The sequence below is a fragment of the Bactrocera dorsalis genome, chromosome 6, assembly GCF_023373825.1.
Source record: "Bactrocera dorsalis isolate Fly_Bdor chromosome 6, ASM2337382v1, whole genome shotgun sequence".
Taxonomy (NCBI): domain Eukaryota; kingdom Metazoa; phylum Arthropoda; class Insecta; order Diptera; family Tephritidae; genus Bactrocera; species Bactrocera dorsalis.
Window position 1 is genome coordinate 20,620,327 of NC_064308.1, and position 25,380 is coordinate 20,645,706.

Below are 25,380 nucleotides of genomic sequence, written 5' to 3' on the forward strand. Positions count from 1 at the left end.
TGGATTTATGGCTAATTTCTTAAAAAGCGTTAATATTTTGAGAGTCTTGTACATTGTCAAGCGCACTTGGTGGCTCGTTACTCCTCAAACAATTCGAAATTGTTTTAAAAAAGCTGGAATTTACGAAGGAATCCCTGTAATGCACTCAAATGATGATACTACCTCAGAGAATATTTATTGTGAAACCGAAAACCGTGACTCAAATGATGATTTTTGCGAGATTCAAGACAATAACTCTTTTTTCGAAAATTTAGCTGATTTGGAAAAGGAGAACTGTTTTGGGGCTATAAACGAAAATGATATAATAGTCGAAATACTAGAAGATGAGAGTGGAGATATTATAGAAGACTCTGCAGATAGTGCAGTGCCACCTAGCAGAGAGGAAGCGCTACAAGCCTTGTTTGTATTGAAGCAATATTTAAATGATGATGACAACATAGTAAATAATAAGAAAATTCTCTTTAATGAACGTGACAAATCTCTTGTTCAAAAAAAAATAAATGACTTCTTTTCAACGTCAAAAAAATGATAAATTTATATGTAAATAAACAAAACATGCAATATTTATTATAGAAAGTAACTGTCGCAAAGTGCCGACTTTTTAAGTTCCTATACATGTAATACAATTTGAATTTTCTATGAATCTAAAGTTTTGTTAATTTTCGTTAATGTTTAATGTTTTTTTTATTAAAAATTTTGAATGAAATAAATGAAATCAAATAAAAGATTTGTTTTCGTGCAACATAACGCGATGTACGGTTATAAGAAGTTTATGCATGAAATTTGTAAGATATCCGCATATAAGAAACTTTTTCTTATATACGGACTCCGCCTAAAAGAAAAAACCGGATATAAGAAAAATTTTAGTGGCATTTTCAAAGTTTCTTATATGCGGACTATACTGTATATATAATTAATATATAATAGAACAATCGCATATCCACGTTTGTATGTACAGGAATCACAATTTGAAAATACCCTATCATTGATAATAAATGTAAATTATACAATTTAATTTCGATAGCATACGAGTACAAACATTGAAAATCATACATTGAAAGAAAAGTAGCAAAATGCGAAAATGAAATTTGTAAAGTATCTAAATGTAAAAATAATGTTGGAATAAATATTTGTAAACAAGGATTGCAAGATAATTGTACGATTCCTTTACTAAATAAGGACAAAGCAAATTGTATTAGGAATACCTTTTGAGTTAACCTATTCTTTTAGTAATAACATTACTAGCGGGATTCTGTAACCAGTCTCTATTTGAGTCATTTTGAAGGCAAAATGTCAATTTGTGACTAGTTACTATTCACGAAACAGTTTCTAGCGTTAGTCTCAAAATATTGAGACCTGGTAGCTAGCAGGAATTTATTATCATTCAAGTGTAAAAACATCTCTGAATAATGAAATGTAATAGATTTTGTGACTGTCACTTACAGAATAGCAAAGTCGTCTCAAGTCTCAAAAATTGTCTCGTAACTTAAAATCTCAAATTTAGAGACTTGAGACTGTATCACAGGTTAGAATCGCACGATAGGATTATTTATATACGCTTTAGTAAAGGCATGTGGATGTTACCAGATTAAACAAGATACCAAAAAATGCGGAGTTTTCAAGCAAGTATATAGAATGAGAGTACCTTTGGAATGAGGACATTATATTTTAACAGACAGAAGAGTTAATGAACGCAGCATTTATTATCATACTCACGCATCTAAATCAATCAACACATCCAGCTGTAAACAAACAATATCCATCGAGACATATCTCTGCAGCTAATAAAATGTATTGTAAACATTTTTATCACCAGGTGATAAGAACACATCGAAATAAATTTATGGACAGATGATACAATATTAACACAACAGAACAACGGGTTCTGCGAACATTATAATTAAATACATATAAGAAAACCATTTGTACTTTAGATTTAGTATTGCCATCAGCCAAGGAGGTATATTATACTCAAATAAATAAGCATAATAATAAGGAGTGCGTATTATTTAACTCCGTGCAGCTCTCTACCCTGGAATAAAATTCATTAGCTGTCTTCTTTCTTGGCAAAATAGAATTGAAGCTAGATAGTATGCGAATATCTCAATACCTCAGTTCAATGCTGCCAACTTTTGTTTTACAAATTTTGGCTCACTTTTGCTATTGTGAAAGGCTAGCCAATCAAAAACGCAGAATCGTGGCCCGAGTCAGCTGGCACGACCTATCTTATGGGCGCGCAATGTAACTGCACAGTGAAAAACACTACTCCCTTCTCTCTTTGACATGGGATGACGTGACAATCCGCGACATTTGGATTTTGCCGCAGCAAACGTCGTAGCTGATTGCTCTCTCACAACGCAGGGTTGCCAATATCGATATACTGCAGTAATTATCAACTGTTATAATTCAATCTGTTCAATCTGTTTGAAATTTTCTTAAAATAACTCAAAATCAGAGTCGAATGCTATTATTTATAAATATATAAACTATTTTGGAGGATGGAGTCATGTGTAGAAGTTCACGCAAGTGAGGAAAGTTCTCTGATTGCCATTCACTTGGGAGTGGCCAGAAACGATTCTTTTACATGTGACTCAAGCAGCTCACGACTTCCGGTCTTTGACCAAGTATCCTCTGGGTAGCCTAAGAACATCCGTTTGAAGGCGAGCTAACGTGAGAAGGCGAAACATCCCCTGCATAGGGTTGTGCGCTGGGTTTGGGACCCGCCACGTAAAAAAACACTCCAGTGAATAGTCATAACCAGCCTCGGATGAGAGACCCCCCTTTTGATGACGACCATGGCAAACGAAATAAGGACTACGAATTGAGGGCATGCACCTGGAATGTCCGGTCCCTTAACTGGGAAGGTGCCACTGCCCAGCTGGTTGATGTCCTCGTGAAAACAAAGGCTGATGTCCAAGAAATGCGATGGACGGGACAAGGACAGAGACGTGTAGGTCCTTGTGACATTTACTACAGTGGCCATATAAAGGAGCGCAAGTTTGGTGTGGGATTCGTGGTGGGAGAGAGACTCCGTCGCCGAGTACTATCATTCACTGCGGTGAATGAACGTCTAGCCACAATCCGCATGAAAGCGAGGTTCTTCAACATATCGCTGATTTGCGCCCACGCCCCGACGGAAGAGAAGGACGATGTGACCAAAGATGCTTTTTATGAGTGCTTGGAGCGCACTTATGTGAGATGCCCCCGTCACGATGTAAAAATCGTGCTTGGCGACTTCAACGCCAGGGTGGGCAAAGAAGGTATCTTTGGTACTACGGTCGGTAAATTCAGCCTCCACGAGGAAACTTCCCCAAATGGGTTGAGGCTGATCGACTTCGCCGGGGCCCGAAATATGGTTATCTGTAGTACTAGATTCCAGCATAAGAAGATCCATCAAGCCACCTGGCTGTCTCCGGATCGAAAAACTACCAACCAGATCGATCATGTTGTGATAGACGGAAGACACGTCTCCAGTGTTTTAGATGTGCGTGCGCTCCGAGGTCCTAACATCGACTCGGACCACTATCTTGTTGCAGCTAAGATTCGCACCCGCCTCTGTGCAGCAAAAAACGCACGCCAACAAACACAAGGAAGCTTCGACGTCGAGAAGCTGCAATCACAACAGACAGCCGAACGATTCTCTACTCGGCTTGCACTCCTGCTCTCTGAGAGCACTCGTCAACAACTCGGTATAAGGGAACTGTGGGACGGCATTTCAAACTCCTTACGTACAGCTGCAACCGAAACCATTGGTTTTCGGAAAGTGCAAAAGAACAGCTGGTACGACGAAGAGTGCCGTGTCGCAGCGGAGAGAAAACAGGCTGCCTACCTCGCAACGTTACGATCGACCACAACACGTGCGGGATGGGATAGATACCGAGAGTTGAAGAGGGAAGCGAGACGCATTTTCAGACAGAAGAAGAAAGAGGCCGAAATGCGTGAGTACGAGCAGCTTGACAAGCTGGCCGACAGGGGTAATGCTCGAAAATTCTACGAAAAAATGCGGCGGCTTACAGAAGGTTTCAAGACCGGAGCATACTCCTGTAGAACCCCCCAAGGTGATCTAGCCACCGATGCCCAGAGCATACTTAAATTATGGAGGGAACACTTCTCCAGCCTGCTGAATGGCAGTGAACGCACAACAGCAGGAGAAGGCGAACCCGATACCCCAATCGATGACGATGGAGCAGACGTTCCATTGCCCGATCATGAAGAAGTTCGAATAGCAATTGCCCGTCTGAAAAACAACAAAGCGGCAGGGGCCGATGGATTGCCGGCCGAGCTATTCAAACACGGCGGCGAAGAACTGATAAGGAGCATGCATCAACTTCTTTGTAAAATATGGTCGGACGAAAGCATGCCCAACGATTGGAATCTAAGTGTGCTCTGCCCAATCCATAAAAAAGGAGACCCCACAATCTGCGCCAACTACCGTGGGATAAGCCTCCTCAACATCGCATATAAGGTTCTGTCGAGCGTACTGTGTGAGAGATTAAAGCCCACCGTCAACAAACTGATTGGACCTTATCAGTGTGGCTTCAGACCTGGTAAATCAACAACCGACCAGATATTCACCATGCGCCAAATCTTGGAAAAGACCCGTGAAAGGAGAATCGACACTCACCACCTATTCGTCGATTTCAAAGCTGCTTTCGACAGCACGAAAAGGAGCTGCCTTTATGCCGCGATGTCTGAATTTGGTATCCCCGCAAAACTAATACGGCTGTGTAAACTGACGTTGAGCAACACGAAAAGCTCCGTCAGGATCGGGAAGGACCTCTCCGAGCCGTTCGATACCAAACGAGGTTTCAGACAAGGCGATTCCCTATCGTGCGACTTTTTCAACCTGCTTCTGGAGAAAATAGTTCGAGCTGCAGAACTCAACAGAGAAGGTACCATCTTCTATAAGAGTGTACAACTGCTGGCGTATGCCGATGATATTGATATCATCGGCCTTAACACCCGCGCCGTTAGTTCTGCTTTCTCCAGACTGGACAAGGAAGCAAAAGAAATGGGTCTGGCAGTGAACGAGGACAAGACGAAATATCTCCTGTCATCAAACAAACAGTCGTCGCACTCGCGACTTGGCACTCACGTCACTGTTGACAGTCATAACTTTGAAGTTGTAGATAATTTCGTCTATCTTGGAACCAGCGTAAACACCACCAACAATGTCAGCCTAGAAATCCAACGCAGGATAACTCTTGCCAACAGGTGCTACTTCGGACTAAGTAGGCAATTGAGAAGCAAAGTCCTCTCCCGACAAACAAAAACCAAACTCTATAAGTCACTCATAATTCCCGTCCTGTTTTATGGTGCAGAGGCCTGGACGATGTCAACAACAGATGAGTCGACGTTGCGAGTTTTCGAGAGAAAAGTCCTGCGAAAGATTTATGGTCCTTTGCGCGTTGGCCACGGCGAATATCGCATACGATGGAACGATGAGCTGTACGAGATATACGACGACATTGACATAGTTCAGCGAATTAAAAGACAGCGGCTACGCTGGCTAGGTCATGTTGTCCGGATGGACGAAAACACTCCAGCTCTGAAAGTATTCGACGCAGTACCCGCCGCGGGAAGCAGAGGAAGAGGAAGACCTCCACTCCGTTGGAAGGACCAAGTGGAGAAGGACCTGGCCTCGCTTGGAATATCCAATTGGCGCCACGTTGCGAAAAGAAGAAACGACTGGCGCGCGGTTATTAACTCGGCTATAATCGCATAAGCGGTGCCTACGCCAATTAAGAAGAAGAAGATAAACTATTTTTAATAGTTTGTTTTCAATTTATATTGTAAAAAATTGTAATTGAAACCAAAGATGTGCTCAAAACTATATATGCGTATTGGGCAATAGCAACATTGTTCAAATGAAAACTGGCTGATTTCTGCGTTTTACTGTGCACACATTTTCACTGGCTAGCCTTTGAGTGCTTCAAATGATAATCTATTTATAATATAAAAATTAATCGCAAAATGTTTTGCTAAGCGCATAACTCAACAACGCCTGGACCAATTTGGCCAATTCTTTTTTCTAATTATTCGTTTATGTTCAAAGCGAGAAAAATCGAATATTAGCGGAATGACGCCAAGGCTCGAGAACGGCTGCACCAATCTTAATGAAATTTTCAGAGGTTGTTCGTTGTGGATCGGTGAAGGTTTCGAAATAAAAAACCTTATACTTTATGAGGAAAAATGGGAAAATTGGAAAATTCCATAAAGTAACTTTTTTCATAATTTTTTTTTTGTTTTGTTTACCAATGTTTTGATTTGTAAATTATTTGAATCGTTCAATTTCGGTCATTTGCTTTTTTATTCCCGCTATTAAAAAAAAAAAATTATTGAAAATTATTCAGTGAAAACTTTATGTGTAATTCACACAAAGTGATCAATTACAGATTGAAATTTTTTACGAAGCCACTATCAGATTCCGCTAATGTCGGTCGGCATTCTTTTTGCCATCAACGTATGGCAGCCCAAGACACATGAACGAGTACTCCTAAGATGCTACGATGTTTGATGGACCTGTAAATGTATCTTGAAGCAACGTATGGTATATATGGTGCTGTTAGATACTGGATGTACTCTGTTGAGTTACAAAAAAAAAAAAAAATTGCCCCACGCACATCATCTTCTTTGGATGGTGGAAGGTTGTTACACTAGGTCAAATTGATGAAATCATTTATGCGGAAATTCCTGATGCAGAGAAGATCCACTATTATACAAAGTGATGAAAACCAATACGGTTCTTGGACCTTGCGGATACCACAATCCCATTTCGGTTTGTATGTCTGACAATAAATGCACGAAACACTATTCACGTGCTTTTATTTCGGAAACGCAAACTGAAAATGATGGATATCCACTCTATCGGCGTAGCTTACCAGACGACAATAGCAGAACATTTACCATTCAACTTAAAGGAGTGAACTTCGAAGTCGACAACACATGGATCGTACCATATTCGCCTCTGTTGTCTAATTCACATTTAAAACTCATATCAATGTTGAATATTGCAGTTTGGTGGAATCGATCAAATACATTTGCAAATACGTCACCAAAGAAAGCAACATGGCGGTTATTGGCCTTGGACGAGATGAGATAAGTAAGTATCAAATGGGTCGATTCTACGAATTTCTTTGAGTTCCAACGATTTGCCATTTCAGTTCGAGCGTATTCAGTTTCCAGTGAAAATTGCATTTGCGATAACAATCAGCAGAACACAAGGATAGTCGCTAGAAGTATGTGGCGTGTTTACGTGTAGGAAAACTATCTTCTTTGTACATACATTTACGCAGCGAAACAGAAACCAAAAAATGCTGTTTAACAAGCTGCGTTATATTGAAAAAATTTAGAAAAATCGAAAATAAATGATTTTTAACACAACGTAAATTCAACTTTCTTTTCATTTAAAAACACACAATTTCACACAGGACAACGCCTGCGCAACACTATTGCGCAGGGTTGCACTACAAGCCCTGTCCATTGGTTTGAGCATCTGGTATAGTTTGTTCTATTCGCTGTAGAGTAACGCTTGAGGAATCGGTGACAGCTATTATTCCATCATAAAAACTATCTAAAAATATTTGTGCTGAAGAATTTGTGAGAAAGTTGCCTTTCTACATCTCCAAGGCCAACAAAACGAAACTTTCTGTCTCAAACTTCATCAAAATCCGTAAAAAATAAGGTGACATTTGAATTTAAACTGCGCACGTCGAAGGATTTGGAGAATTATTTTTTTTTAAGTTGGTAGTACTGTCGGTCACATTTATGTCAAAATATTCATTAGTGTTTGAGATACGTGTCGTTTTGTGAGCTGCTAAAAGTGAGTTTTTCGTTTTTTTGCGATGTCGAAATTTGTTGAGCAAAGAATTTTCATTAAATTTTGTTTACGGAATCAATCAGAAAGCCTTTGGTGAAGAGGCTATGTCTAAAAAAAATGTGTACAAGTGGTATAGTGAGTTCCAAGCCGGCCGTTAACGTGTCGACGACGAAGAGCGTCCAGGGCGACCATTAACCTCAACCGACGAAGCTCATGTTCAACAAATCAAAGATTTGGTGTTGAAAAACCGTCGATTAACAATTAGAGACCTTGCTGATGAAGTCGGCATATCGAAAGGCTCAGCCAATACCATTTTGAGGGATGTTTTGGGCCTCAAGCGCGTCAAATCTCGTCTGGTACCGAAAACATTGAATTTTTTGGAAAAAAGGCGTCGCGTTGAAGTGTGTGAAACGATGCTTTCCGACTACCAGGGTGTCATGAAATGCATTATAACTGGCGATGAGACTTGGATCTATGCTTACGACCCCGAAACAACCGATCAATCGAGCGAATATCGTGCCAAAAGAGAGCCGAGACCAAAAAAATCGAGCCAAAGTCGCTCAAAAGTCAAGGTCCTGTTGAATGCTTTCTTCGATTATCGTGGTGTTGTGCATTATGAATTCCTTCCAACCGGTCAAACAGTCAACAAGGAATATTATTTGAACGTTAAGCGTCGTTTGCGCGTAACGCTATCCGCCTAAAAAGGACGGAATTGTGGAAAGACAATTCTTGGTTTTTACACCACGATAATGCACCATCCCATCCTGCCCTCCTAATTCGTGATCATTTCGCCAAAAACTCAACCCATATTGTTCCGCAACCACCGTATTAACCTGATCTGGCGCCGTGCGACTTCTGGCTGTTCACCAAGCTCAAAAGACCGCTCCCGGGACACCGTTTTTATACGATAGAGGAGATTCAAGCCGCAGCGAAGACGGAACTGAAGGCCATCCCGGAAAGTGACTACAACCAGTGTTTCGAAGATTGCAAAATCTGTTGGCATAAGTGCATTGCATCGGGAGAGGATTACTTTGAAGGGGATGAAATTGATTTGGAAGAATAAATAAAGAATTCTCAAAATAAATACAATGTCACCTTATTTTTTGGGCACAGTAGTATATCTAACATTCTAAGAAGAATAATAGAATAAAGATTATGTTTTCGGGCAATAAATTTGGTTTCATGTACGTACACGTGAGTTCTGTCTTTAGTCCTTGGGTTGTTGGTAACTAACTAGCTACGTTAAGTTTACTTCATTAATCGTAAACTTTTTATCTCCGAAAATAATTAAAAGGTATCCTTTTGGGAATTGCATGTCTCAGAGATCGCTTGTTTCAGCCACCTTACTCATTAATGTTTTCAATGAATTCAGCACTTTATTATCGCAGTACCATATTATAGACGATTTAATTTTGCTGGTTATCTTCAACATTTTAAAAAACCTACATAAAACCTACAATAAACTACATGATGGCTATTACCAACATAACCGTACTTAAGTTATCTCAAAGAAGCTTGGTACACGTTTTTCTTGGTAAAAACACTGCCACGGCCACAAAACGTTACTAAATGAAAACCTATATATTTGCTTTAAAAAAGTGGTCGTGATCCTAACAGGCTTAATGTACTTAAATATATTTCAAGCTGAAATAACATAATTCTTTCAAAAGTCCTATAAAAACCTATCGACCGTGTGAAAATGGATTATAACCGTGGTCATTACCTAAATAACGGTACTGTCAAAAACTCCTAAAAACGTGATTAATCAATAACTAAATACGCCAAGACATTAATTTTACCACCGAGATGGTTTGAGGCTTATTTGTTAATGATAACATATCTATTTAATTTTTTTTACTTTAACTGTTTTCCTTGTTTAGTTAATTAATAAAATAATAAACAATAACAATATTATTTTTAAACAGCGCTATGTTTATTAAGCTTATTAAATAAATACCTGCATAATTTTATTTTATATAATATTTAAATTTTCCTTACCTTTTGGTAGTGAAGGACTGGGCGCTTTCCAACCTTTTGCTAAACTAGGCTTATATGCCAACTCTCGTTGAGGATTGTGGCCAAAGTTTGGTTTGACTGTTGGAAAATACTTCTGTGGTTGCTCCTAAAAAATTATTAAAAGATTAATAAATACCAAGATAGTTTTTAAATAATTAATAAAAATAAGTGATCTATAAAGAAACCCTTTCCTATGGAACTACTCTTAACTGAAAAGAATTAATGCCTTGAGATGCTTAAGTATGGTATAGAATCACCTGCTGCAAAATGCTACTTATCCATGTGCTATAAGGCTTAATGAGTACCTTAGATATATGTAAGTGGGTAGTCGGAAGGATCTTTTCGTATTTCTAATCAAACTTCAACTCTTTTTTATACAATATTATGCTGAAGAATAAGCAAATATGTACCATTTTGGTCGACCAATTTTTGCCATTTTTCCCGCTAGAGACATTATTCCATCAGTGTAAAACTTTCATCAGTGTAAATCGAAATTTCGTGTGCTAAACGAACTGACACAGCATTGTCTTCGTAAACTTCACAAATTTTATTGGTGGCTTGCGTGGCATTCATCCCTTTTTTATTTAAAAATTACAAAATTTAGCGTATTTCTTCAATATTTTCACTAATTTTTGAATAGCTGTAACTTTTCCACTTCCCCGAATTTAATATTTTTTGGTTAAATGAAGCTTAAAATCTGATTGGTAGCACTGGAGATATACGACTGCAAAGACATCTATGGGCAAAATACGAAAAAACTTTTTCGACTACCCAATATATCTCAACCTCAATCCTTCAGAGGAAACTTAAGTGATATACCTGTACATTTACACAACGTTTATTAAAATCGACTCTATAACCCTATCAATTTAGAGCCCCCATAATAATAAAAATAGCTTTATATGTTCCAATGGAATACTTTGAACAGTTTGATGTTGACTACATCGGGGTAACAGTCAAAAGTTTTTATGAATAAGTAGTTATTAATAACTACACAAGCGAAGGGGAAATGTTCTGCTTTTACAACGGACTTGTTTTAAGAATCCCTGTTCCTAGTGAAATTCTTTTTAAATGGTGCTTTCGCTGAGTTTTATTCAAATTTTTGTGCAAAACTGAAATACAGCCATAGATGATTTGAATCAAATAGTAAAAAAGCTTTTATTAAATGTTCATAAATAACAGTAATAGAGAATTCATATATTCCGTTTTCCGATTCTATTAAATAAATTAATTTTCGATAATAAATATGTTATTTTGGAATAAACCAGGTTAATTGCTTAATTAAATTATACATTTAATTAACCGGGAGTATTCATTTTATGAAAGACATTAAAAAAAATATATATATATACAAACATGAGAAGGTGTTATGCTGTAATCAGCTGTGAAGGCGTTCTTGTATGCTACTGCGTTGGTAGTGTTGTGGTGACTAGATTTATAATTCGTTACTGGGATTGGAGATAATGTTGGTGTTTTTGCATGCTGAGTATGTTGGACGTCATCTATAAAAGCTGTGCTAGCTGAACCAGTCTCAAGTGCTGCTTCCCATGGTGTTTTAACTACTTTCAAACCAGGTTTTATATATTTTTCTAGCACTTGCTCTTGATGCAAATTCAATTGTACACGGTGTTTTCCGGCGTCAGAATAAGCAGGTAAAATATTCGGAGATGCTGCTGGCTTGAACTGTGACTGCTGCTGATGGTAATCTGGAAGACCGGATGGACTTTCAATGCCTGTATTTGTATCATCAACTACCCATTTCTCAGATTTCCTGCGGCGCTTGGCAAAAAGTTCAGCACCTTTTGCAATGGAAATTTATATTATTGCAGTATTTTGTGCGGCACGCGAATGTCAATGTGTTTACAGCGCAGATATGCAATTAAGCAAGCACATTAAGCAGTAAGCGACGTTAGGAAGCGAAGACGAGCGGTAATATGTGCGTAGATTTTTATATGTAAGATTTGTAAAAGAAAAATTGAATTTATTATAGATAGAATGATTAAAAAATACAGCTATATACCATATTTAAATGTACTATAATTCGAACTTCAGAATTCAAATGTTTTGTAATGCAAACAGTCCCAGCTAATTACACTGTCATTTTGCTACTGTGATGTTAGAGCCTGTTTTTACTAATTTTGGGTTGCTATAACCGAAAATTATAGTAAAAATTTCTTAGCACGTAGGATTTTTGTTTGTTGTAGTCAAGGGGTGTGGGACCAAACCACCACCATTTGTTAAAATGACAAAAATTACATGTAGGTAATCCAATTATCAATTTATGACATCAGCATGAATTGCTAGCCTATTTTAAACCGAAGAAGGTAATTCAGGCATAAAATATTAAGACTGTGGGCAAAAAATAGTTAGATTTAATTTAAATTTTACGCGAAAACCCACTCGTTGAAATATTTGTTTCTAGGTTGATATGAGTGTCAGTGACATCCGTGCAAATGTCACATAACGGTGCAAAGGTGAGACGAAGCCGAAAAAATCACGTAAAAGCAGGTCGAAAAACCAAGGTTGTGTTGAGAGTGTGCTTCGATTATTAATTCCGAATTCCTTTCGACCGGCCAAACTGTCAACAAGGAATATTATTTGAGTATTATCCGTCATTTGCAATTGACTTGAAATTGATTCGAGGAACTTTGTACAAGTATATTGGAGACAAGGAGGATTACTTTAAGGGGGACAACATAAGATTTTGAAGAATAAATTAAGAGTTTTAATGAATAAAGTCTTACTATTTGTTGCTCATAGTATTCGAATATACAAATATAATAAAAATTAATCTTTGTAGAAAAGAAAACCTTTCTCTGTATGCGTATTGTAATACATTTTAAAGATTGTTTAGCGCTATTACCTGATAACTAAGAACATAAGACCTTTCTACTATAATTTGAAATAGTTATTACTAAGGGGTTATTCTATATGGCGATGCGCAAGTGAAAATGTTCACTTTCGCAAACATGCAACTTTGTAAGGCAAGGCAGCACTCTGTATTACTTAAGCGAGTGTCAAATTTTTGCGTTTAGCGAATTTTTAATTCGTCGTCAAGCAGGCTAATGCGACGAACAAACCATGTTATTTCGTAGCATTTATTTGTAGTATAAATTTACCAAAATTATTTAATTTTTAGGAAAAGATGAAAACCTATAGGTAATTCAAAAATTTATGAATAAACGACATAAAATGGAGAAAAGGAAATATAAATTAGCGGTTGAAAAATTCTATCACAACAAAGAAACACTTAGAAAAAAAATTCAAACTAAAATTTGCAACATTAGAACTATAAAAGCAAAGTTATTAGCTTTTTTATGTCCAATTTATAATAATATTTACATTTATTGTAATATACATCTTATTAATCCATGTTTACTCCTTTTATATTTAAAACTTTCAGAACTAATTTAAAACACTACGCAATTTGAACGTCCATTTATTTTTACACTTCTTTATTATTGATTTTCCTTCAATTTTCCCTCTTTTCGTGAAATAATGCCAAGAGTATTGGAAATTTGTAAACGTAAATATCACACAGCACTTTTAAAATGCGAATGTGTTACATAGTACCTATTGATTGCCCTTCGCACCGCAATTCATTTTCGCAACGCATTGTTATTCGCAACGCTCACAGGATAACCCCTCAGCTGCATTGATACTTTTAAATATTCATATACGTATATATAAATTCACAATTACCTTTGCCTTTTTGAGTCTGTAACGCCGTCACGAGTTCCGCACATTTATTAGGAGACAAAAGACCAGTTTCAATATTAAATGAGTCGCTCACTGACGTTATGTCACGAACCTTTCCAAAAGGATTCATTAAAAATCGAAGAGGCATTTGATTAAGTGGTGAGTTTAGAGTTGGTGATTGTGTTGCATTGTTAAGAGACGCATTATTTTCTTTGAATTCCTCTTGATAACTTTGTTCCGTGGCAGTTGAATCTATATTTTCAGCATTGAAATTGTTAGCGGAATTCCTTTTTTTTAGTTACCAATTTAATTTTTAAACTGCTTTAATACTCAAACGAGTATCCCTTAACCCACTATTTAAATTATAACAGGTGGCGCAAAAATAACCTTCCGATGTTTTTGGAAAATGAAAAACTTTTTTAAAAAATTAACAACTTTTACTCGGCTTGTGGATTATTTTTATTTGGTCTTTTTGATTTTTTTACATGAAGTCAAGAATATGATATCATGTGAATGGTCGCCGCCATAGTTGATTGTCATTTGAGCCCTGCTGATGGCATTTTCCATCACTTTGGCCAGAACTTCCGGAGATAGTTCCTCACATTTTTGATGAACATTGTCTTTAAGAGCTGCAAGAGTCTGAGCTTGTTGACATAAACCCACTATTTCAAAAAATCCCCACAAAAATAAGTCTTGTTGGTCAGTGCAAATCGTCAAAACGGGAGATTAGGCGCCCGGGAAATGCATCATTCAGCATATCGGATGTGGCACGCAGTGAAGCGTACCTTTGTTTATTTACGTGTATTTCGCATGTGTTTACTACATAAATGTCAAACCAGAACTGATATTAAAGGTCAATTGCAAAATTTATAGCATCTTCTGATGTTCCGATATCTTTTGCGCCACCTTGTATATAACAGTACAAGATAATATAGTAATCACTACTTCTACTACTCAGTTGTTCCTTAATATACTCTCAACATTTTGCACAGAGTATAATAGTTTTGCTCACCTATCGGTGGGTTGTAACACCTAAAAATACATACATACATACAAGTATATTAAAATTTCCAAATGTTTGTCTGTCCATTCGTCCATATGCTCATGAATATTATAACATGAATAAAATTGTGATATCTTGGAATTGGTACACGTGTTCACACGGTCCTCTGAGGAAGTCGGTACTTCAAACGAGGACTAGGAAGATCATTGGCGCACCCACAAAATCCGTTAATACAATGTGCGTTCCAAAGCAAACAGAACTGCTATATTTATCGATTGTCCAGTGAGAATTTCGTGACATTTCATAGATTGGAAGTGAAGTTATTGCGTTTTAAGTGTCAGTATGTTTTTGTTATCGGTGCGAAAATAAGCTTCGAACAAAGAGCCAACATTAAATTTTGTTTTAAAATTGGTAAAACTTTTACCGAAACGTTTCATTTCATGAAACAGGTTTATGGCGATAATTGGCTATCCCGTAGCAGAGTGCACGAGTGGTTTCAACGTTTTTAATGTGGTCGTGTGGGCCAATCAAAATCTGTGATCACCGGAAATTGCATTGAAACACGAAAGGTGTGTGAATGGTTTGTTCCGCACAAATTGTTTGACGACCAAAAATTGCTCAGAACCCAACATTCGAAGGACGATTATTTGATCAAAAATCACATTTTAACCATTAACCACTCTCCGTATTCACCTGATATGGCACCGTGTGACTTCTTCCTTTCCGGAAAAATGCATTTGCTCATGAAAGGAAAGCCTTATGCAGACGTAGAGGCCCATCAAAAGGCTTGCACCGCCATACTGGCGGCCATACCGGCCAACGAGCTGAAACACTGGTTTGACATTCTTTTGGACCGTGCAAAAAGCTGGATTGAAGCAGAAGGAGACTATTTTGAATATAATAAATTGATTTTGCCGAAAAAACTATTTGTTCTATTTTTTTTAAGTCCTGTTTACTTTGGAACGCACCTTGTATAAATTTCACAACATATTCGAAACAATAAGGCCACTCTTAACACAGAAGTAGTAAACGCAATACACTGCGTTCTAGCAACACTAGCCAGTATAAAACATGATTTGATGCTAAATTTCTCGGCATTGCAAAATAAAGTTGGCCAATGAAATAGTAATAAATTGCAAGTTATGCATTAAAGCAAAGTACGATAGGCACCTGAAAAAACAAATGCTTGGGGAGACACCAATTTCGCCATACGATAGAGAAATACATTTGATATCTTTTCAACTGACAAAAAAATCTTTCTTACTTCCATTGACAAATTCCCAAAATTCGCCGTGGTACAGCCACTGGCGTCTCGCATAATAATGCATGTAAAACCACTAATTATTCAGATGTTATTGCCATAGACCAGGGATGGGCATCATGGTATAGAGGAGTAGGGAAAGTCCCATTCACCATAGAAAAAGAGCCATTCACAGTCCTTAAGCTACCCCTCAAGTGTACTTTTACAATAACAACATCATGGCCACCTCTGGTGAATAAGGGTGGCGAGAGGTTAAAACGGGTTGCAGAAAGCGAAAATGCTATAATATTAAATTATAAATTTATAGTACTATATTTGTACATTTATAAATACTATTTTCAATTTTTGTTATAGAGTAAAGTTTTTAGCTGTTATCACATAAGTTAATTATACCTTCATGATATAGATAAATATGCTATATATTTTTAAGCGTTTTAGTTAACTTATTCATGGACAAAATGGAAATTATATTTGATAATGAGTAGACCATAAGAGATAACTATTGTGAAAAATTTGATATTACGTACCATAACAATTCGTCTGAACAGTAAAACACATTTTTTTATTGTAAGATAAATCAAGAGATAATTATAATAGCCATGTTTTCTAACGGGTGATTTTTTTGAGGTTAGGATTTTCATGCATTAGTATTTGACAGATCACGTGGGATTTCAGACATGGTGTCAAAGAGAAAGATGCTCAGTATGCTTTGACATTTCATCATGAATAGACTTACTAACGAGCAACGCTTGCAAATCATTGAATTTTATTACCAAAATCAGTGTTCGGTTCGAAATGTGTTTTATCGACAAATTTTGTTCAGCGATGAGGCTCATTTCTGGTTGAATGGCTACGTAAATAAGCAAAATTGCCGCATTTGGGGTGAAGAGCAACCAGAAGCCGTTCAAGAACTGCCCATGCATCCCGAAAAATGCACTGTTTGGTGTGGTTTGTACGCTGGTGGAATCATTGGACCGTATTTTTTCAAAGATGCTGTTGGACGCAACGTTACGGTGAATGGCGATCGCTATCGTTCGATGCTAACAAACTTTTTGTTGCCAAAAATGGAAGAACTGAACTTGGTTGACATGTGGTTTCAACAAGATGGCGCTACATGCCACACAGCTCGCGATTCTATGGCCATTTTGAGGGAAAACTTCGGACAACAATTCATCTCAAGAAATGGACCCGTAAGTTGGCCACCAAGATCATGCGATTTAACGCCTTTAGACTATTTTTTGTGGGGCTACGTCAAGTCTAAAGTCTACAGAAATAAGCCAGCAACTATTCCAGCTTTGGAAGACAACATTTCCGAAGAAATTCGGGCTATTCCGGCCGAAATGCTCGAAAAAGTTGCCCAAAATTGGACTTTCCGAATGGACCACCTAAGACGCAGCCGCGGTCAACATTTAAATGAAATTATCTTCAAAAAGTAAATGTCATGAACCAATCTAACGTTTCAAATAAAGAACCGATGATATTTTGCAAATTTTATGCGTTTTTTTTTTTAAAAAGTTATCAAGCTCTTAAAAAATCACCCTTTATATTTTAATTATAAATTTTTGTAATCACAAACTACGTACACGTTTTAAATGTCAGAATTTAGCTATACGCCGGCGATCAGGAATCCTACTCATTCCCAAATGGAGTGTTTGATTATCCTAACAGATTTACCACACTATTTTTTAGTTCTAAGCTAAGTTTTTAAATAAAAAGGATTCTTAAAGAAATTATTTTTTGAATTTGCAATATCTATATAGTAGTAAAAAGTAGTTTAAATTAGCTCACGCAACACTATTTTGCCATGCTCAGTAGCGATACCGCCATAGTATTTAAAAAAATAAATTATTGTTCGAAATATATTCCTTTTGAAGTTATTCAAATCGATAATAACTTGTTTGGCCCATTTAAAAATACAACTCAAATTCCTTAAATTTTAATAGCGGCTCATTATTAGCCTAATTACATTTATTTGTTTTTTAAAGTTTAAATATCAACTTCCACACCATTCATAATCGACCATAATTCACTAGATGTAAAGACGAATTGTAATTCGCGTAGATGCAAATGTTTCTTTTTCAAATCGCTTCTTAGTCACCAACGCTGCCAACTTTCATTTGATGAGTGATGTTTATTATTTGCGTAGTTCATCCCGATGTTCTATTGGTTTTGGTAGAGCTGGTTCCCCCCACTCTCCAATTCGGCATCATAATATTGCGCAGCACGATATGATCATAATTCTCATGGTACTTGCTCTTCCATGGATTGTACATTAAAATTATTCAACCACGGTATGTTGGAGGGAACGACATCGGTAATACATTCGTGAACTTGGCTTTCAATAAGAAGGTAGGATCACAACACATGTCTTAATGACGGTATCCCCACCATTTTTCATCTTTGCGCATAACACGATGAAACCAGTCAATCAATTCGCTCAACTGGTAACGCTTTGGTCTACAAGGTGGGTGTTTAGCTATTAGAAAGTATGTAAATTCAATTTTGCTCAAAACCTACCCAACAGCCTGATAAACCTGACCAGCAGTATCGGGATTCTAAGCGCAATTTACAATATCCGAATGTGCTCACCGTAGTATTTGCTCTTCAAAAAGTTGCTTCCACCCTCAAGCACAAAGCTCATTGGATTGGGACTAGCGTTCTACACCAGCTCCTTTGCTGATTCTATAAAAAAAATTAAAAAATACATGGTAAATCTTTTAAAATAAAGTTTAATTTTAGCTTACCTAGCAATGCGACGTGCACCTTCCACGAGCACGTCATTGAATTTAAAATTAAATTGAATTTATCGTCCCAATGGAGATTTGTAAACACTTCTTCCAGATTGAAATAACTAAATAAACCATTGTAAAGGATTTAACCATGAAATAAACTAAAACAAATTGTCTTGCAAAAATCTTCGTTATGATGGCAAAAATGTAAATATGGCTGTGAATGAGCATAATCTAGACCCCACTATTCGGCATGGTTGCTTATTTGTTCGTAACATTTTTCTGTGGTGAACATTTATTGACTTACCACAGTTAAAAAAAGGCATAAATAAAAAACTCAATTTTTCATGTATTTGCTCATATTGTTCTCATCTTTAAGAATATATATTAAAATAAAACGATTTTCTTTTGAAAATATATTAAACTTTTACATATAACCAATATTTTTGGCACAACTTTTCCATAAATTTTAAGAAAATAACACAATGCAACCATTTTCCGGTTAAAAGTCGGCCATCTTGGATTCAAATAGAAACTCAACCCCGGACTACACTTGGCGTTTCTACAGTGGCACCTCTCAGCTGTGCCTTTGTTTACATAACATCAGCTGATAGTGACTTTACTCCTCCTCTACCTTGATGGGCATATCAGCCCTCAGTGGCATTTTGCCCGTGCGGGCACGAGTGCACATTTTGAGGGCTAGGTGAGGGGATCATCGCGGGCAAACATGAAGAGATAAGTGAGAGCAACGTATTTTACCACACCATGTTTACAAATGAGATCGCACACATATATGGGAAGTTGCACTGTGGGTAATAACCGTAAAATTGCCTAACAATTTTAAGATTCTTTGTAACTACTATAAATTTATAAAATGTAAGACAAATAACAAAAAGTATAAAAAATATTTGATTTTAGTAATAATTTTTTTAATATGTCTAATAAATTATATGTTTGGTTTAATCTCATTTGCTATAGCTCCACGCATTATTGTATCAAGTACAAAATTTTAAATCAGATAACCTACTTCTTATCTTATATATAATTTTCGAAGCAAAAAGTTTCAAACCAGGTTATTTCTTTAAACTTCCTTATAAAAAGTTATTTCAATAATAACTTCAGTTTATGAACCACTGTTTCTTCAAACACATACATATGACCAAATGAATCTTATGAGAGCGCAATGTAAATACATAATTACCCAACAACCCTTCTATCACCCGCCAATCCCAGAATTTCCAACGACTCAAGTGCTTAACACAAAACGACGACAGACGACAAACGACATCTGTCAAATATTAAAATACACACGTTCTTATGGACACTGTTATTTTGACGACGACACGACTAAAACGACAGTTGTCGTTCTCGCTAACTTCAGTATTCTCCTATATTTGCCAACGACAGTAGGACGACAGTAGAGTTGACAATAGAATGGAAGATAGAGAGATGAGGAAGAGTGGTGATACCACTAATATGTAAAATGTAAAATTATTTACAGCTCTTACAAACTTGACGTTATTTTACAAATAAAAGCATAAAATAGCTCTATTATAGCTCTATTTTACCATTTGTAATAACAATTGATAACTTAAAACAAATAAATTTACCTATTTACTTATTTTTTGCATAAAAAATTTGACTTTGAACAAAATATTAAAATTTTATTGAAGTGCAAGGTATTAGTATGGCCACAACGAAATTGTGTACATGCAAAATGGATAACTGCGTTGTCTTGTGTACATGCCGGCCATTGATATGTTGCTGCATTCTTTCGAATGTTCATATAGTAAGATGCACAACGCCATTTTCAGTTCACTGTCGTGCCGTGTCGTAAGCATTGTAAACAGCATGTCAGCTGATTGCTCTCTCACACCGCAGGGTTGCCAGGCTCGATATACTGTAGTAATTATAAAAATTGTCTTCAATATATTTGAAATTTTCTTAAAATAACTCAAATTCAGAATCGAATGCTATTATTTACAAATGTATAAACTAGTTTCAGTTTTGATATTTTTTATTATGAAAAATTATAATTGAAAACATAGATGTGTACAAAACTACATATGCGTATTGAGTAATGGCAACATTGTTCGAATGAAAACGAGAACAAAACTCTTGCCGCTCGTGGCGAAGTGAGAAGATGTTTCTGCCATTAGCGTTTGTATTCTACGAGTATTTGTGTGCTTAGCCACTCTCAATCAATAATGCCATAGAGCGCAAATATATTTTTATTTGATGATTTCTTATATTTTTGAAAATATGTATGTGTTCCCTTTCTATAGCGCATATTATTATTTTAAAACATTTCCAGAGGCAACTTAGATTTTTAAAATTTAACAAAACAATTGTAGAAAAAAACCTCAATTCTTTGAATATTTTGATAAAACAACCAAACTGAAAATATCACAAATCATATATTTATATAAGCATTTTCATTAAATGGAGCTGCAATATGCTTAAACACAATATATAAATATAATGGTCACAAGTATCTTTTCTTTTTTATATATGCAGATATGCATATGTACGTATAAAAGCCCACAACTTGAGAAAAGTTTGCCGAATTGTAACTAAAATGAATTTTGACAACTGGCATCACCACCATTAACTGATCTATCACATGTACAGTGGTGTAAACAAAATAGGAACAACTATAGGTGTTGTGAAGTTTTAAAATGTGCTGTTTTCTTATTAAATAAAATTGTTTTTAGATACAAGTATAACTTATATATTTTTTCCTAACAGCGATTAGAATTTCCCACCATGCAAAGGTAAATAAAAACAAATTTAAATGCGAAACTCTAAATTATGTTTACCTCTTTTTGTTCACACAACTGTACAATCCCGATATGAAGTAAACTTCCGCTCTTTAATTTGTGCACAATGTCAGTATTGCCGCCATGGATAATATGATACGAGACTCTCGCATTGGCTCTCATTTTTTCCTCAAACGCGTTCCCTGATTATTTGACAGCGAAAGAGATCAGGGAATTTCGATCAGCTGATTTCAGAAAAGGCGAGATGCCAGAAGCAAACCGCTTTAATTACTTGACGAACTGTGCGAACATATTTTGGCAAAATAAATGTTTATGTAAATTAATTAATGATTTTGCGTTTTAACATTTATATATGTATGCATTTTAAAAGTGTTTAATTTAGCGTTTTCTATAATTTATTAAATATCCAATCTAATATTTTTCAGCAGTGGCATCATTGGCAAATGTTAAATAAAATGCAGTTTTGACAACTCTCTCTCGAATCAAAGAGTCTCGTATCATATTATCCATTTTGCCGCAACCACTCTGCGATGAACATTAAATTACGAAGGAATGTGATTGATTTTTTTCGCAACTTTTCGCAACTTGTTATGCCCTTCTCTCCGTAAACTGATATTCCCCTCATCTAGCCCCTGTGCGCACTTTGCGGGCTAAAAATGTGCCCATCCCTGCCATAGACCAAGACAATTTACTGCGATAACGAAACTTATTTTAATTCAGAAACTATGAAGGCCTTGTTGACGGGTACGACGTCGTCATTATGAACACACCACCACTACACAGTTGCTCAAATGGCCAAGTGAGATATACCAAGATCTCAATTTTATATACATACATACATATATATAACTCACACACTGAACGACATATTCGCCCAAAAAACAAAAATCACTATGTGTAGTACGAGCAGCTCGTCCCGGCATCGCACGGGGTAGACAATTATTTATTTTTGGATATTTGAATATAAAACACTTTTTTCACAAATATTTTTATTTGCATTAAAAAAAATCCCACAGTTATATTTGTGTGTAAGTCTATTTATGTTCGATTTCTTTGATGGTTTAAGGGGCCGGCTCTTTTGAAAAATTAAAAAATAAAAATAATAATAATCAAAAAATTAAAATAACAGTAATAAATAATGAATTCAGTCGTTTTACATATAAGTAAATAATCAATTATTAAATAAATATATTAAATAATAATAATAATAATATTCTTTAAAAGTTAGCGTATAAAAATATTATAGGTAAAAGTAATAATTACGAAAAAAATAAAAAAAAATAAAAAAAAAATAAAATAAAAATAATAATAATCAAAAAAATAAAATAACAGTAATAAATAATGAATTCAGTCGTTTTACATATATTTTTGCCACTGCACGTGCTCAATTCTGCTAAATAGCAGCGACAACGTCAAATTCCTTACTTTGATTCTATCGGCTCTGTTAGCCGCCAAATCGAACATCGTACAGAATTCAATTTGCACCTTCTCTATACTTTACATTCTCTGGCCCGGCGCGCTTTTCAGAATGCATCGCAAACATCGGCCACGGCGCTATGGCGGTTTTGTTTACTTTTTGAATTTTTTAATTCGTAATATATTTTGAATGGAAAGTCCAATTTAAAAACTATTTTATAGGTAGTTAAATGGTCTTGACCATAAAATAATTAATTGGATAAAGATTAATATAAACACATAAATAACATGGTTTGAATTTGGTTAGCATTTTTATTAATGTTTAAAATGAAAAAAGTTGTTGTAGTGACATAACTACAATGGTTGGACATATGCTAGGAGTTTTTTGTAGACATTATGATTTTCTTCAATATTGTTGTACATTATTTTGTTCTATCGCTAATAGTTTCGGCAGCGGATTCGACGAAAGACGTTTTAAGACTCATTTTTCTACTCCTTCGGTTACATTGTTCAAATTTTACCCAGGATCCCTAATTTTTTTCAAAATGAAATGTAGCCTATGTCAAATTTGAAGAATGTAGCATTCTATTGGTGAAAGCATTTTTTAAATCGGCCCAGTACTTTTTGAGCCTATTCATTACAAACATACAAAAATAGGTACAAATATTTCCTCTTTATAATATTAGTATAGATATAAAAGTTGAATAATTCGTATATATTCGAAAATTATATGTTAGGTATATGGGGTCTAAGATATGTATTGACTAATTGTAACTATTTTTGGCAATGCTAATTACTAATATGCCACATATAAAGAATAAGATCCCTGAATTTCATTGTACCTTATTATAAGCTTACGAAACACACTGTGTATGCCTTAGACTTTCAGATGTCATTATGAATAGTTGCTATGTTCATTTCTTTAATAAACTAAGCAGTTTTCAATGAATTTGTAAAATTCAATGCAATGGTTGAGAATATATCAGAGTCCCAGTCACCGACTAAACCTCGTACTGAGCAGTTGAGTTAGCGTCTTTCCCGGAGTTTACAGCTATTCATATAGCCCTCTTTTGGTGTTTTTTTTTTGCACACCGGTCTGCTTACTTAAGTAACGCGATTAATACTTATTTTAAGTGAGAAATATAATCCAATACTTATATAAGTGTATTATAATTTTTCCACTATGCCCCCGGTGGGCTTCCAATTCGGGGACAACAGGTTTGCTGCGCTGGCCCAAGGTCCCCAACCAAAACGTAAAAAATCGTATCAAAAACTGCAAGATGCTTTTCCTGAATTACCGCCAATAAAAAGTGATGACCCAAAGTATATAGTGATTAAATCCGATGAGAATACTACACCGCTTTCGAAGGTTTCTTGTTTTCGTGTTTACAATGCCTTACTTACCGTGAGCAAAGATATAAACAAAATTAGTGAATTACGCGACGGCAGCCTATTACTGCTAGTGAAAAATAAGCAAGTAGCAGAAAAGTTTATAAAAACGAAATGTCTTTTCAACATTGGCGCTGTTAGCGCTAGCTATCATCAACATCTTAATTGTAACAAAGGCACCATTTATGCACCGTTCTTAAACGATGTGCCTGAAAGGGAAATAATAGAAGAACTGAGTTCTTACGAAGCTAGCTTACTGCTAGCTTTTCACATGTGCTTCAACCTACAAAAGAGGTATCCTCTGAAACCACCACACCAACAAAAATTTCAGCCATCAACAATTCCACAAAATCTAAAAATACTCATAGAACCGCCGACAATGACTTGCCTACTACATCAAAACAAAACGCAGAGGTCACCTCTGCACCCAACTCATCATTAAAATCTTTAACTAGCAAAAATCACTCATCAAACGCCAACAATAAGCATATTTCCATCAACAAGCCTACATCGATCAGTTCTGACTACAACAACGTCTCACATTCAGCTAAAAATATCAGCGACAACTGAACCCAACAAGACTCTTTCTTAAATCCCAAACTTTTCAGTCCAACAACAGCCTCTTTCATTTCTAACTTAAACAACTCCTTAAACTCGCTTAATATATATACTGACTTCAAAAATACTACTACCAACACTACTGTGCAATCTAATCCACCTAATCACGAAAATCTCTTTCCAACAACAAGCATTTCCAACGATAATCAGTACTCTACTGAACATACTGAACAAATAGAAATTGACTCTGAATAAATACGCTTAGCTTTTACTCTCTTTTGAACTAGTACTCAATTGGTGACACTCAGCTTCAACTGACTGCTCATACGAGTTGAAATTCTAGCTCTCTTCTGTTTCTCTTTTTCTTTTCTTCCTACATAGATCTTATGATTCCAATATTACAATGGAATTTAAACTGCTACACTAATAATTACAATGAGCTTCAATTATTAATACAAGATCATACCCCAGCTAAAGGGTGATTTTTTAAGAGCTTGATAACTTTTTTTAAAAAAAAAACGCATAAAATTTGCAAAATCTCATCGGTTCTTTATTTGAAACGTTAGATTGGTTCATGACATTTACTTTTTGAAGATAATTTCATTTAAATGTTGACCGCGGCTGCGTCTTAGGTGGTCCATTCGGAAAGTCCAATTTTGGGCAACTTTTTCGAGCATTTCGGCCGGAATAGCCCGAATTTCTTCGGAAAT

At 35.9% G+C, this 25,380-nt stretch overlaps 1 protein-coding gene and 1 long non-coding RNA gene across 16 annotated transcripts in view; one reads left to right on the forward strand and one right to left on the reverse strand.

Annotated features, from left to right (window-relative positions):
• The window catches only part of LOC105233888 (basic-leucine zipper transcription factor A), a 222,175-nt gene that overhangs the window by 22,232 nt on the left and 174,563 nt on the right, over window positions 1-25,380 (reverse strand). For 10 of the 15 annotated variants that reach the window (XM_049460284.1, XM_049460283.1, XM_049460273.1 and 7 more), the window contains 3 exons: window positions 13,538-13,786; window positions 11,192-11,634; window positions 9,818-9,941 (listed from right to left, as the gene is read on the reverse strand). In XM_049460284.1, the coding sequence (XP_049316241.1) occupies window positions 9,818-9,941; window positions 11,192-11,634; window positions 13,538-13,786 (816 nt within the window). The remainder of the gene's footprint in view (window positions 1-9,817; window positions 9,942-11,191; window positions 11,635-13,537; window positions 13,787-25,380) is intronic. The other 5 variants (XM_049460280.1, XM_049460277.1, XM_049460279.1 and 2 more) reach the window with 3 other exon arrangements.
• LOC125779625 (uncharacterized) lies at window positions 6,964-7,389 on the forward strand. Its single transcript, XR_007423412.1, has 2 exons — window positions 6,964-7,102; window positions 7,164-7,389. It is a non-coding gene; the product is annotated as an uncharacterized LOC125779625 (long non-coding RNA).